Source organism: Rhinoraja longicauda, chromosome 11 (assembly GCF_053455715.1).
Source record: "Rhinoraja longicauda isolate Sanriku21f chromosome 11, sRhiLon1.1, whole genome shotgun sequence".
NCBI lineage: Eukaryota > Metazoa > Chordata > Chondrichthyes > Rajiformes > Arhynchobatidae > Rhinoraja > Rhinoraja longicauda.
This window is the reverse complement of record NC_135963.1, coordinates 48,091,586-48,106,444: the sequence shown is the minus strand read 5'-3', so window position 1 is coordinate 48,106,444 and position 14,859 is coordinate 48,091,586. Positions and strand designations below refer to the sequence as shown.

At 40.9% G+C, this 14,859-nt stretch overlaps 1 protein-coding gene across 1 annotated transcript in view; it reads left to right on the top strand.

Moving 5' to 3' along the window:
• Window positions 1–14,859, top strand: part of hmcn1 (hemicentin 1) — a 365,295-nt gene that overhangs the window by 199,763 nt on the left and 150,673 nt on the right. Inside the window, exons 39-42 of the mRNA XM_078407604.1 lie at window positions 513–664; window positions 2,593–2,716; window positions 12,997–13,172; window positions 14,388–14,484. Of these exons, the coding sequence (XP_078263730.1) occupies window positions 513–664; window positions 2,593–2,716; window positions 12,997–13,172; window positions 14,388–14,484 (549 nt within the window). The remainder of the gene's footprint in view (window positions 1–512; window positions 665–2,592; window positions 2,717–12,996; window positions 13,173–14,387; window positions 14,485–14,859) is intronic.

Here is a 14,859-nt window from a genome sequence, read left to right as displayed (position 1 = left end):
TGTCACAGAGAATTAGGCATTTGGAGTCCAATGATGACAAACATAAGGGCTAATCTGCATGATAAACAGCAAATTAAACATTGTACTGTGCTAAAAACTAGACTCCAGTGTGTCATTTTTTGAATTTGTCCAACTGAGTAATTCAAATGGAAATTAAATCATTGCATAACAAATGTTGACAATGACACCAAAAATATTGGAAAGCTGGAAGTACTCAGTAAATCCACAAGTATGTACGGCAAGTTAAGCAGTTAACGTTTCTGGCCGAAACTCTCAAAATAGGAACATTTTTCTGGCGTAAAATCATTCACCTGGAATACTCCAGTTTTTTCTCTCAGCAGAACAGCTGGGCAGTATGGAGATCATACACAGTATGTTGGAGATGATGACTTGTATCAAATGATATTGCAATGTGGACAACCAAGCACATGTTATAGTTGATATGAAACAAACATCTTTGTTTGACCATGCTGCACCCAATGTGTTCTCACGTTGATCATTTCCCTCTGCAGTTCCTCCAACAGTCTCTGGCAGCAGTGACATGGTGACGGTGGTGGTCAATAATGCTGCTAGATTGGAGTGTGAGGCTAGTGGAATCCCAAAGCCAAACCTGACCTGGCTGAAAGATGGCAGCCCCGTCTCCAGCTTTTCCAATGCAGTTCAGGTATGGTTTAATGCCCCAAAATTACATGGAGATATTAATGACAAGTCAATTTCATTATCAATTTTGTTCAGAAAGAAGCAGCTTACACGTCGACCTCAATGCAGAAAGCAAGATCCTTCAAATGTGATCAATGAAACTATCTGCCATAGCCAGAATGCTGATAGGGTTGCTTGCTTTATATCAAAAATACTTCACAAGATCTTTGCTAACTAGATAGACAGGGTCCCATTTCAATGTCCCAACAACATTGCTCAAAGTTGCCATTCAATGTAACCGTCTGACATAGGTAGAAAAAAAGCTGCAGGAGAAACTCAGCAGAATAACCATCTGATAGTCTTGCACCATTACTTCAGCCTAGATTGATGTCTTCAAAAGTTGGTGTGGCATCTCAACATTCAACCTTCTGCCCCTGGCATGAAAACTGTTGCTAACTGAAGTCTACACAACACAGATGGTGGTACTATTTGCGTAAAAAGTATTCTTCTTCCCACGGTTATTGTTGTTAGTGTATCATGACATTATCTCCTGTGTGAAACATTTTATGATATGAGCCCCTTCATTTTTTACATCTCAAACTCCATAATGCTGCAATTGAAGGTCAAAGAATTACAATCTTTCGGAGATGTAAGTATGTGTATTGAGCATCATTTAAAAAATATATATTTCTGCACAGTTTGTGTTGGATTATTTGGTTACATCCAGATTAGGTTAGACAACAGGTCTCGAAGGTAACAGACTGGCATGTAATCTATGGTGAAATGTGGCCCACATATGATCAATACACCATCAGCAAGAGCAAAAGCACATTTCCACCACAAATCTAATTGATTGCATTCACCAGCAGAGGGTGGCTATTTGGACTGTTGGGACTCATGGTTAGCATGCTTGACACACTATTTGTGAGCTGGCTGCTGACTGAAATGCTGACTGTTTTCTCAGTTACTTGTTTTTCCTGTTTTGGAATTGTTGAGCACATGCTGCCTACAGCATGATTTAATATAGATCTCTCTCTAAAGCGGCACGAAGCAGGACTGCTTCAGTGATGTAAAGAACTAGAGATTAGAGTGTGGTACAAAACTACACACCGCCCACTTCATACCAGTTCAATGATTTTTCTATTAGTCATGGATGGTTTGCTGACTGAATTCTAATGAGACCCAATGGAGCTTCCACTAAATCTATCGGGGAAATGCTGTGGATGCACCATAACTCTGTGAGCAATTTGGGCGGACATTTAAAATCGTTACAATGAAGCGTGAAAATAAGCCTGCTATTAACATTGGCATATAGGGTAGACACAAAATGCTGGAGTAATTCAGAGGGTCAGGTAGCATCTCGGGAGAGAAGGAATGGATGACGTTTCAGGTCGAGACCCTTCTTCTGACTGAAGAAGGGTGTCGACCCGAAACGTCAGTCTGAAGAACGGTCTCGACCCGCAACGTAACCCATTCCTTCTCTCCCGAGATGCTGCCTGACCCTCTGAGTTACTCCAGCATTTTGTGTCTACCTTCGATTTTAACCAGCATCTACAGTTTTTTTCCCTAAACATTGGCATTTAGTTGGACTACTTAATGTTAAGATCATTCACCAAGAGAAAATGCTTGCTTGTCCCTGTCCTTTAAATTTAAAACATAAATAATAGAAATGTATGGTGGCTCTTTGCTAATTATATTTAAGACAGCTGCATAGGTTTTGGAATATTGAGGGATTTGGGGAACATGGAGTTATACAAGAAGATGGTGCTGAAATACAAGATCATCATTTACCTGATTGAATGGTGGGGCAGGCAGGAGGGCCAATAGCTTACTTCTGATTCTGTTATGTTCTTGTGTAAGGAGTACATTTCAGATACAAGCAAGTTAATACATAATGATAAGTTGTGCGACACTTCTGTACAAAGTCTTTTGCCTTTATCTTTTACCTTGCAGGTTTTGTCTGAGGGCCGAGTGCTTGCTATCACCAGTGCTCAGATCAGCGACACTGGCAAGTACGTGTGTGTAGCCGTGAATGCTGCAGGAGAACAACAGAGGGACATTGATCTCAGAGTTTATGGTAACATTATTACAAACTTCCACCTGCTCCTAAATGCTTTTTGCATGGTATTCCCTGACTGCTTGACATAAACGTAAAGAGGTACAACTAAACTGCCTCAGATTTTTTTCATGTAAGCACTTTACATGGCTACAGCTGGAAAGCATTAATTTTCCATGCAATTGAGTAGTTCATGTCATTCGTGATCCATGTGCACATGGATCTCACTGGAAAAAAAAAATCAGTTTGCAATCTATTTAGTTATTATTATTCATGGTGCTTATTTTATCAGTGGTAAAGTAGTATATTTTGGCTGCAAATGACATTCCAGAAGGGAAAGCGTTCAGTTTGGTCTCGGTTATAATTGGTAAGCTGCAGAAGTTGATGAAAATCTTGTTGACTCTGGCTCAACTAGGAGACAAAACATTTGAAGAATTGGTTAAACCAGCGAAGCAGCAGAACTACCCTCACCCTGGCCCCATGAAGCCAGAATTGAACATTGCTGTACATTCCAAATGAACAAAACAGAAGGATAAATATTTAGCTATTGTTCTGTCACTGCCGTGCAGTAGATGAACTATTTGTATAAGATATCACTCAAGGAATCTGGGTATGGAGTTATTTTATTCTTTGAAGCCCCCTGAAAGTTCCCTCATCTTTTACGGAATCCAATGTAACGATTGAATGCAGAAGCTGGTGGGGTAGAATGTAAGGACCAGGGGAACACTACCCTTGCCCTGACTGGCAGGGGAAGAGGTGAGAAAAAAAGATGAGAATTTTCTGAAGGCTCTCGCAGGTGTGGTGGAAAGGAGGTCACAGGTAAGAAAAACCTAGGGCAAATCATGGGTTAGGACCAACGTAAGCCCAGCGTAGGTTCACTAGGTTAATTCCCGGAATGGCGGGACTGTCGTATGTTGAAAGACTAGAGCGACTGGGCTTGCATACACTGGAATTTAGAAGGATGAGTGGGGACCTTATTGAAACATATAAGATTATTAAGGGATTGAACACGCTAGAGGCAGGAAACATGTTCCCAATGTTGGGGGAGTCCAGAACCAGGGGCTACAGTTTAAGAATAAGGGGTAGGCCATTTAGAACGGAGATGAAGAAAAACTTTTTCAGTCAAAGAGTTGTGAATCTGTGGAATTCTCTGCCTCAGAAGGCAGTGGAGGCCAATTCTCTGAATGCATTCAATAGAGAGCTAGATAGAGCTCTTAAGGATAGCGGAGTCAGGGGGTATGGGGAGAAGGCAGGAACGGGGTACTGATTGTGAATGATCAGCCATGATCACATTGAATGGCGGTGCTGGCTCGAAGGGCCGAATGGCCTACTCCTGCACCTATTGTCTATTGTCATAAGTTTGAGGAAGAGCTCACACTTCATGTGGGCATGGAAGACCATTCAGGCTTCAATTTCAGATTCAACAATTTCAGGAAACTCAATTTTTATTGCGGAGTCTGAACTGGTTAGTTGTGTTGCAAGATTATCCATCTGCATTATTAAGACTATTTTGCATTCTCATCAGAGATATTCCTTTGTTCAAACTGTCCCTCTTCTACAATGAAAGTATGAGGCATCCTTTCTAAATAATTAGACTTTCTATTTAAAATATGATGTGTTCAAATCATATAAGAATATGATTAGAAAGATCTTGTACGGATAAAATAATCTTCAAGAAGTATGATCAGACATGGGCAAGAGTATATTTTGCTGCATTACACCCAGTTCTTATAGAGAGGACACAAGCCCTGCAAAGTTGCCTCTATGGCATGGAGGCATAATGTTGTCTTATAAAAACGGAAATAATGGTAATCGTGACATTCTTTACTTCCTTTTTTAAAGTTCTATGCTTGAATACAGAAATTGAAGGATGGAGTCCTCTATGGTTTATTGTCAATTAAAAGTTATATTCTTCAAATGTCTTTACATCTCATTTCAATAGAGTATTGTTGGTTCAGGTAATTGACTGAGAGGCCTTCTTTCTCATATTGCACAGCTTTGTAGGGTTTGTTTTGAGAAGGCTGAAAGGAGTGATGAAAAGTTCCAGTTACAAGTATTTGCCCTGCCATTAGATACACACTATAGTTGCAAATTTACATGAACTTACAGTTGCATACACTTGTGCAAATGGTTTGGGCTGTTTTAAGGATGCTAAATATCACACCTTTGGAAACTGAAAGGAAAGTCTGTTAGCTGTTTTAAATGGCATGAGGAAATTACAATTCAGTAGCAAACAATAAAGTAAAACATCTGTTTAACTGGTAACACCTGAAAGTACTTACACTGCATCAAAGCAGGTGTAAATTCAAAGTGAGCAAGCAAATTCATTTGAGATCTTCTCGACCTAAGTTGAATGGAGATTACCTCAGCTGCTCCCAGCACGAGTCAATGCTGCACAGAAAGTGTTTGAACCTGGTCTAGCTTTCACTGGCAGCAATCGGAGATAGTCATATATGCTATGTTTTAAACAGAAACCATTTTATTAATAAATTACATTATTACTGATTTTAAACAAAATAGAAAGTAAATGCATACTTTTATTTTACACAATGACCTTATGTAGTTTCAAATTAACCCAAAGAGCACCATATTGCATCAAACTATTTGCATTCTATAGACTTACGGTTTCAGAAATAGTACAGTAGAATTGAATGAGCAAATTAATATACCTGGTGTGCTTAAATAATTTATCTTTGATCAATCTGACATCTCGTCCGTTAGACATCAGTGTGGAATGCATAAAGCTGACAAACTTGTAAGTTTTGTGAACTGTAGAACTTTAAGACATATTTTCACAATTAAATTGTTAATGTTAGTTCACAAAAGCTAGTCTGAGGCTTTAGAAAACCAGTAGCTAATAATGAAATGAAAAGATGATACTTCTCAGAGTTATCAGACGTATCCACCTTAATGGACATCCTCTGACATGGGGTACACATTACGTAGATTCACCTTTGTATCAATTAAATAATAAAACATATACATTTTCATTTGAAATGGAAACCAACCTGATGCATTAATAACAAATTATTTCATTGTAAAATATGCTTCTACCACACGGTACTCTGTTCTCAATCACAATTATGAAAGGTAATTATGAAAATGAAATCATTGTGTTTGTTTTAATCTTTTTAGGGTACAGCATGTGCTTTGTTAAAACTATTTCACATTTACCTGCCCAGATCCCTGACATAAGTGTAAAATGTTGGCTTTTCTCTGATCTAATCTTCGGTTTCTGGAAATCACAGGAGTTAAGATGATTGGTATTACTAATGAAACTCGGGCTAATAGGGATTTGATATTGTAATTAGGAACGGCTTTTGAAAAAACCCAATAATGTTATTATAGTCAAGCACTGCTGCAGTGGAATATCTGGCAAACACATTCCACGCAACCAGATAATGCTTGTACTGCTCTCCTGAATAATATTTAGAAGAGCTTGTGCCATTTCAGTATTGATTCACATGGCCAACACAGTATATCTTGCCAGCTGTTAGAACTCCAAGCCAATAGTCGTCTTTTCAGCTCGCAAATCCCGAATGCTGCAATCCCCTGAGCCTCCTAATGCTTTGTTGTTCCAATTTAGTTTCTGGCAGTGTGCATAAAGCCATAAATTTACTTTAGGAAGTATATTCTTCCCAAAAGCTGGAACCTTTTTTTGCAAATTCATTTGCAGTTGTGTTACTGTTTTACAAGATTCCATTTATTGCACACTATGAGGCATTTGTTCTGGTGCAGTACACTAGATTATTGATGGGGACATTCATGCCACGACATATTATATTTTAACAATTGACAATTTAAGTTGTTATTGCAGTGGCTGAGCTTTTACGATCAAGAAATACAGTGCCTTGATTAGCCATTAGAGGAAGGGATTGCAGATGCTGATCTATAACAAAGATAGACACAAGGAGCTGGAGTAATTTAGCGGGTCAGGCGGTATAGCTGTAGAAAAAGGATGGGTGGTGGAGCTGGAGGCGAGAAAAGATAACGGTCAGCCACAAATGACCTCCAGTGGTAAGCCCACTGTTGGCGAGGGAAGGTGTGATCTCAAGAGGAAAACAACGTGGAGAACTGTGGAACTGGTAAAATGACTAGGGTTGAGGAAAGGGGAGTATAAATAGAAGTTACTTAAAATTAGAGAATTCAGTGTTCATATCGCTGGGTCGTAAGCTACCCAAGCGAAATATGAGGTGCTGTTCCTCCAATTTGGGTGTGGTCTCACTCTGGCAATGGAGGAGGCCCAGGACAGAGAGGTCAGTGTGGGAATGGGAAGACGAATTGAAATGGTTAGCAACCAGAAGATCCCATAGGCCTGGACGGACCGATTATAAGTGTTCATCGAAACGGTCGCCGAGTCTACAGTTGGTTTTGCCGATGTTTGAGTGAAGCATGTGGCACAATGATTAAGCCCTGCTGGAAAGGGAAACACACATACAAGAAGGAGAGGAATTCAGTTAATGCAGCTGGTTCTGCACAGACCATCACTGAGATTGGCTGCGGAGGAATCTGCAGCACAGCAATGTGGTTTGAAGGAGCTGTTGAGTAACGACAAGGAAATAAAAACGGAAAAGAAAGTGATTAGGATAAAGCAAAATACAAAAATGTGTGTATCATCTACTTCACAGAAAGACTCAGAGAAAAGAATTATCCTAAGTATGATTAGTGCAACAACGTGTATTTCTGCAGCACCTTTTAAATTAGTGAAATAACAAAAGGCATTTCATGGAAGGCTATCAAATAAACTCTGACACCAATGCAAATAAGGAGATATTAGGGCTAAAGATTGGTCAGAGGTAGCTTTCAAGGGAAAACTAAATTGGAAAGTGGAGAGTGCAATGTGAAAATAGTAAAATGTGCTGAAGTGTAGCCAGGGCCGTTTTTACAGCATTATGGGCCCCCGGGCAAAGCAGTGTACTGGGGCCCCTACCGTTACTCTCCCCCACCCCCCTTTCCCTACCAGCCCCCCCCCCTGTCGTGCCGGTGGAAAGCACTTACCGAAAAGCACTTAGCGATGGACTTGGGGTGCTACATTGTTGCGAAAAGCACTTACAGATCGCTGTGAGAAGCACTTAGGGATGGAAAAGCAAAGCACTTAGGGAGCTAATTGTTGCGAAACAGATCGCTGTGAGAAGCACTTAGGGACCGAAAATGTTGCGAAAAAAGCACTTATTGAACCTACATTTTTAAAGTAGTATTTATTTATTGCAAGTCACTTAACATACACAGATCAGCATGGGGCCCCTATGCTCGTGGGGCCCTGGGCAAGTTCCCATCAGGCCCATGCGTTAAGACGGCCCTGAGTGTAGCAGAGTTTGAGTGTCTTCAAAATGGGGCTGAAGCAGATGAGTAACCTCCATGAGTATGTTTTTAACGACACCTCTCATATATATGGTGCCTTGAACAGGGTAAAATAGAACAAGGACTTCACTGGAGCATTACCACACAAAATTTAACTCTAAACCACATAACAACGATCGAATCGTCTGACCTATATGTTTGCCGATGACTGTCCTATAACACTTACTGCTAAGCATCATGAGACAGATAAATTCTCAGCTGAGTTCAGCAACCTGAGCTCACGGTGAACTCTGTGCTGCTTTTCTATGTGTCTGTGAGTCCGTAAACATATTGATGATGTCAGCATTAATGTCTCACCCCAAAATCCTCTTCATCAGCTTGCATATAAAATATAAAAATCTGCTCCTGAAACAAAAGTGAGTGGGATTCAGTAATGTTAATTAATACTAATTAGCATTAAAAATCACCAGAATATCAAAGGTCTTCCCGTTGTACATAGTGACCAGACATGAACAAATTATTGAACGATTTCCATCATTCAATTTGCACTTTAAGTCTTTATTCAAAATAATCAATATCTTCACTCAGAATTACAGATCACAGAATTATTTCTAGTGGGAAAAAGAATGATCTAAAATAAAAAAACTTATGATCACTTGATCTACACCTTAGAAGACGTAACTTCACATTTCACGTAACTGAAAGGATGAAATAATGTTACAGGCAGTTGTCAAAGTCCAAAGCATTTTGAAATATTCTGCATGAGACCCAAATAGGTTTTGTGTGTGTAATGTGAAAACAACAATTAAAAGAGCATGAAAATGGCTGGCCCTACAAGGATTTAATACAATTCACGCACATCAAATTAGGTAAATAATTTTCAGTAGATTTTTTTGCAAAGGGCTCAAACCACCTTCTCCCTCTACTCACTCACTACCATGCCCCTTCCAGTCAATCCCAAATCTCCTTTGCTCATTCCTTTGCAGGGCCTCATTCAATCCAAAGCCTCTCACCACTCTGCGGTCCAAGTCTCTAAAAAAAGTCTCAGTGGAGCAGAAAATGGAGGCTGCCTGCCAATGAACAGCACAGAAAATTAACCCAGGTTAGGGATCAGATTCACAAGTGGCAAGCAGGTCGGAAGCTTAATAATCACTTGGCCAATTCCATGGTCTGGCTGTCATTGACCAGAAACTGCATATTGGCAGCTTCGCTGGGTCAGATGATCCAGCCCCAAATGTGAGTTCTGGGCATATTATAGACAATAGAAAATAGGTGCAGGAGAAGGCCATTCGGCCCTTCGAGCCAGCACCGCCATTCAATGTGATCATGACTGATCATTCTCAATCAGTACCCCGTTCCTGCCTTCTCCCCATACTCCCTGACTCCGCTATCCTTAAGAGCTCTATCTAGCTCCCTCTTGAATGTATTCAGAGAATTGGCCTCCACTGCCCTCTGAGGCAGAGAATTCCACAGATTCACAACTCTCTGACTAAAAAAGTTTTTCCTCATCTCTGTTCTAAATGGCCTACCCCTTATTCTTAAACTGTGGCCCCTGGTTCTGGACTCCCCCAACATTGGGAACATGTTTCCTGCCTCTAACATGTCCAACCCCTTAATAATTTTATACGTTTCGATAAGATCCCCTCTCATCCTTCTAAATTCCAGTGTATACAAACCTAGTTGCTCCAGTCTTTCAACATATGACAGTCCCGCCATTCCGGGAATTAACCTAGTAAACCTACGCTGCACGCCCTCAATAGCAAGAATATCCTTCCTCAAATTTGGAGACCAAAACTGCACATAGTACTCCAGGTGCGGTCTCACTAGGGCCCTATACAACTGCAGAAGGACCTCTTTGCTCCTATTCTCAACTCCTCGTGTTATGAAGGCCAACATTCCATTGGCTTTCTTCACCGCCTGCTGTACCTGCATGCTTCCTTTCAGTGACTGATGCACTAGGACACCCAGATGACGTTGTACATCCCCTTTTCCTAACTTGACACCATTCAGATAATAATCTGCCTTCCTATTCTTACCACCAAAGTGGATAACCTCACACTTATCTACATTAAACTGCATCTGCCATGCATCCGCCCACTCACACAACCTGTCCAAGTCACCCTGCAACCTCATAGCATCTTCCTCACAGTTCACACTGCCACCTAGCTTTGTATCATCGGCAAATTTGCTAATGGTACTTTTAATCCCTTCATCCAAGTCATTGATGTATATTGTAAATAGCTGCGGTCCCAACATCGAGCCTTGCGGTACCCCACTAGTCACTGCCTGCCATTTTGAAAGGGACCCATTTATCCCCACTCTTTGCTTTCTGTCTGTCAACCAACTTTCTATCCATGTCAGTACCCTACCTCCAATGCCATGTGCTCTAATTTTGCCCACCAATCTCCTATGTGGGACCTTGTCGAAGGCTTTCTGAAAGCCGAGGTACACCACATCCACCGGCTCTCCCCTGTCAATTTTCCTAGTTACATCCTCAAAAAATTCCAGTAGATTAGTCAAGCACGATTTCCCCTTCGTAAATCCATGCTGACTCGGAACGATCCTGTTACTGCGATCCAAATGCTCCGCAATTTCGTCTTTTATAATTGACTCCAGCATCTTCCCCACCACTGATGTCAGACTAACTGGTCTATAATTTCCCGTTTTCTCTCTCCCTCCTTTCTTGAAAAGTGGGATAACATTAGCTACCCTCCAATCCACAATTATCATTGTTATTGCAATCTGTAGATGAATAGCAGTACAATCACCCAACCTTTAACCTGAACTGTAAATTTAATCCTGCACTTTATAACATGAAGTCATTCACATGTGGGTTTTTTTCTTAATTCATTGTTTCAAACTAAATACATTTAAAGGAAATAGACTGTATCAGTTTTATTTTTCATTTGTAGAGTTTGGATTGAGATTTTGCTATTCAAATCCTGCTATTGGTATTGGTTTATTATTGTCAAGTGCACAATAATATTTTGACAAGGCAAAAAAATTGTTTACGTGGTATCCAGTCAAATGATACTATACATATGTAAAAGTGAGCCAGCCAACACAAGTACAGAGAGCAAAAATCTTGCGCAGAATATAGTGTTACAGTTTTACAGCGTTGTAGTTACAGAGAAAATGCAGATAAAAAAGAAAGCGCAAAGGCTGAAATGTGGAAGGTTGGAAGACAAAGACCTGATCCTTAGCTCATGAGAGGAGCGGAGCAGCAGCTATTCCTGAATTTGGTGATAAATGCAAGCTTCTGTATATTCTGCCTGACAGAGAGGGAATGACCAGGGGGGAGGGGATGGGGCAGGGGGGGGGGGGGGGGAGGCTGGTGTGTGTGATGGACTGGGCTGCATCCATAGCGCTCTGCAATTTCTTATGGTCTTAAGTTGTTGGCAAATTAAGTTGTGGTGTATCCTGATAGGATGCTTTCTACAGTTCATCTGTCGAGGTTCAAAAGAGTTATTGGAGACATGCTGCACTTCCTTCATCTTGAAATAAAGGTGTACTTGTGTCTTCATGGCCATAGCTTCTATATCGTTGGTTCAGATCAAGTTTTTGGTGATAGTTATGCCATGGAAATTGAAGCTCTTGTCCATCTCCACTGTAAATAAACTCCACTCCGGCATTGATACTGACTGGGGACACGTACACCTGATAGTTACCTGAAGTCAATAACTAACCTCTTCACCTTGTAAACATTCACAGAAAGGTTATTATTTTGACACCATGTTACTAAGTTCTCTATCTCCATCTTGGACCCTGTCTTATCATTGTTTGAGATCCTGCCCACTATAGTGTTGTTATCTGCAAGCTTGTCAAGGCAGTAAGAGCAGAATTTGGCTGCACAGACGAGAGTGGTTAGGGAATGTAGTAAGGGGCTGTGAACACATCCCTTATGGCTGTGCACCACTGTTGAAAAATTATCATGGAGGATGTTTACTGATCAGATGGGTTGGGCAGACAAGGATCCAATTGCAGAAGGGGGTGCTGACACCTAGGGCGAGAGGTTTAGAGATGTGTTTGGTTGGTATTATGGTTATGATGGCGGAGCTTTAGTCAATAGCTAGGAGTCTGACGTAGCTGTATGTATTATCCAGGTGTTCCAGGGATGAGTGTAATGCCGGATGGTATCTGCCATGGAGCTGTTGTAACAGGCAAACTGCAGTGGATTCAGGCTGTCAGAGAGGCCGAAGTTCATGTCCACCATGACCAGTCTTTCAATGCACTTCATGATGGTGGATGACAGAGCCACTGCATGGTAGTCATCGAGGCATGCGACTTAACCCGAGGCATTGGGATCATAATGCACTTCTTAAAGCTGTGGGAACCTCAGAATAGAGTAGGGAGAGGATGAAGATGTCTGTAAATACTCCTGCCAGCTCGTCTGCAGCTGTCCAGGTCCTGAGGATGCGGCCGCGGACTCCATCTGGACCAGTTGCTTTCTGCACGTTCCAAAACAGGTTTTTGAAACACCTTGTAGGTTGACCAACATCTATAATATTTAGTTAGCTTTCAGTTGCAGAGAAGGTGTATGAATCTTTCCTTCGCTCATCAACCTTTGTCCCTCTCCCCATCCCACCTCATCTGACCAGGCCCTAAACATCGGACGTTCAATGCTAAAAGTCCATCCAAATCTATTTCATAGTAGAGTTAATACTGCCCACTGAAAATGAAAAGACAGTCACTCCTTCTCCTCTCAGTTTAACAAATGTTTTAGTATTGAATAAAGAAAGTTTCTTGTTCATACTACGGCCACGCATAAAATATGTTTGTTATTTTAATCTGGCTCTTTAAGTCTCTATGTGGAGAGGGTACATCAACTTATGATCTTTTGGAAATTTACATGAATTTTATACCTGATTTTTGAATGCCTGTTTTTGTGAGCATGATGTAAATGCATTCCATGTTAATGCATCAATGTTACAGATTAATTACTGAAGAAAATAGGAAGAGTATAAATCCACCTCAGAGTAATATGATTTTTTTTCTCGCAGTTCCTCCAAATATCATGGGAGAAGAGCAGAATGTCTCAGTCACCATCAACCAAGGTGTTGTGCTCACGTGTGAAAGTAATGCAATCCCTCCTCCAATACTGCGCTGGCTAAAGGATGGAAAGCCTCTCTTCAAGAAGCCAGGTCTCAGTGTTTCTGATGATGGAAGTACCCTCACGGTATGTTGCAACAGTGTCACCTACTTGGTTATGAATCTGTCGCTTTTCCTTTGTAATTTATGATTTGTAATAGATTTGATTTTACTGCGAAGCTGGATTGATGATAACATTTTAAGTCAAAATGCCAAAACTTGTATTAAACTATGGTTGTATCCCCTCAGTTGCAATTTCATTTCCATTGATTGAAAACTGTTTCCTTATTCTAGAAATCAGGCACCAATTCATGAGTTGACAAGTTGGGTCAAATTTTTAGTAATAATATTTATTTATGTATTTCAAATGTTTGCACGGAAAATTAACAGTAACTTTAAATATTAATTATTGCTATCAGCTAGTTGCAGTAAATAAATCTCAATGCTTCCAATGTTACTTTGAAGGAACTGGGGGCTAATTTGCTTTAGCAACACTGTGTCTATTAAGTTTTGCATGATATTTTTAGGTTTTTAGTATTGAATAGATTGTATTTTTGTGGAAAGGGAAAGATGTTTTTAAGCTGGAAAGAGTACAGAGAAAATTTACAAGGATATTGCCAGAAGCTGAGGGCCTGGGCTATAAGGAGAGGTTGGGCAGGCTAGGACTTTATTCCTTGGAGCGCTGAGGGATGATGGGTGATCTTATAGAGGTGTATAAGATCATGAGGGGAATAGACAGAGTAAGTGCAAAGAGTCTTTTACCCAGAATAGAGAAATCAAGAACAAGAGGACATGGGTTTAAGGTGAGAGGGAAAAGATTTAATAGGAACTTCACGGGGCAACACTTTCACACAGAGGGTGGTGGGTATATGGCACGAGCTGCCAGAGGATGTAATTGAGACAAATAATATAACAACATTTAAAGATATTTGTACAGGTATGTGGGCAAGTGGCTTTAGAGGAAAATGGGTCAAATGCAGGCAGGTGGGACTGGTGTAGATGGGCAGCTTGTTCGACATGGGCAAGTTGGGCCGAAGGGCCTGTTTCTGTGCTCTATGATACTATGACTAGAACTGCATTTGGCGTCCATCATCTGATTGGTGAGAAGTGATTCTAGTAAATTTAGGCACTGATACTGAATGAACCAAAAATGTTCCTGAGTTCAGCACCATCACCAGCAGTGAAGCAACCAAGAAGCTTGCAAGGTAACGTGGCATCAATGTGCCTCAATAGAAATATCAACATCACAAGCAAAAATAACAGATTCTAAGCACTGTACGTAATTTTCTTTCCTCTCTCGTAGATTGAAGCTGCTCAAGTTCTGGATACAGGGCGTTATACATGTGAAGCCACAAACGTGGCTGGTAAAACAGAAAAAAACTACAACTTAAACATTTGGGGTAAGCTGTTTTCTCATTGCCCATATCTGTCTAAGAACATCCTGAAGATAATTCCAACTTGTAAGTAAATGTCAATGTGCAGATTGCCATTCAGTTGGAGTGCCGGTACCTGTGCCTAATGTTTTTGTAATATCAAACTCTCTCAGCCAGTGTCTGCAGAGGAGGGTTCTTTTGCCGCGTTCCCAAGCCTGCAACCATTGAATGAGAGGAATGCTTGTGGTTTGGCCTGTGAGCAACTACAAGCTGCGGAAAACCCCTTGCCAGATCATGCGGATCACTCGAACTGAGAATGACAGGGGCCTGGTTAAGCAAAAGGAGATCCCCCATCAAGTAAAGTGTGGAGACTGGAATAGACATGCTGCTTCTGGAAGTGGG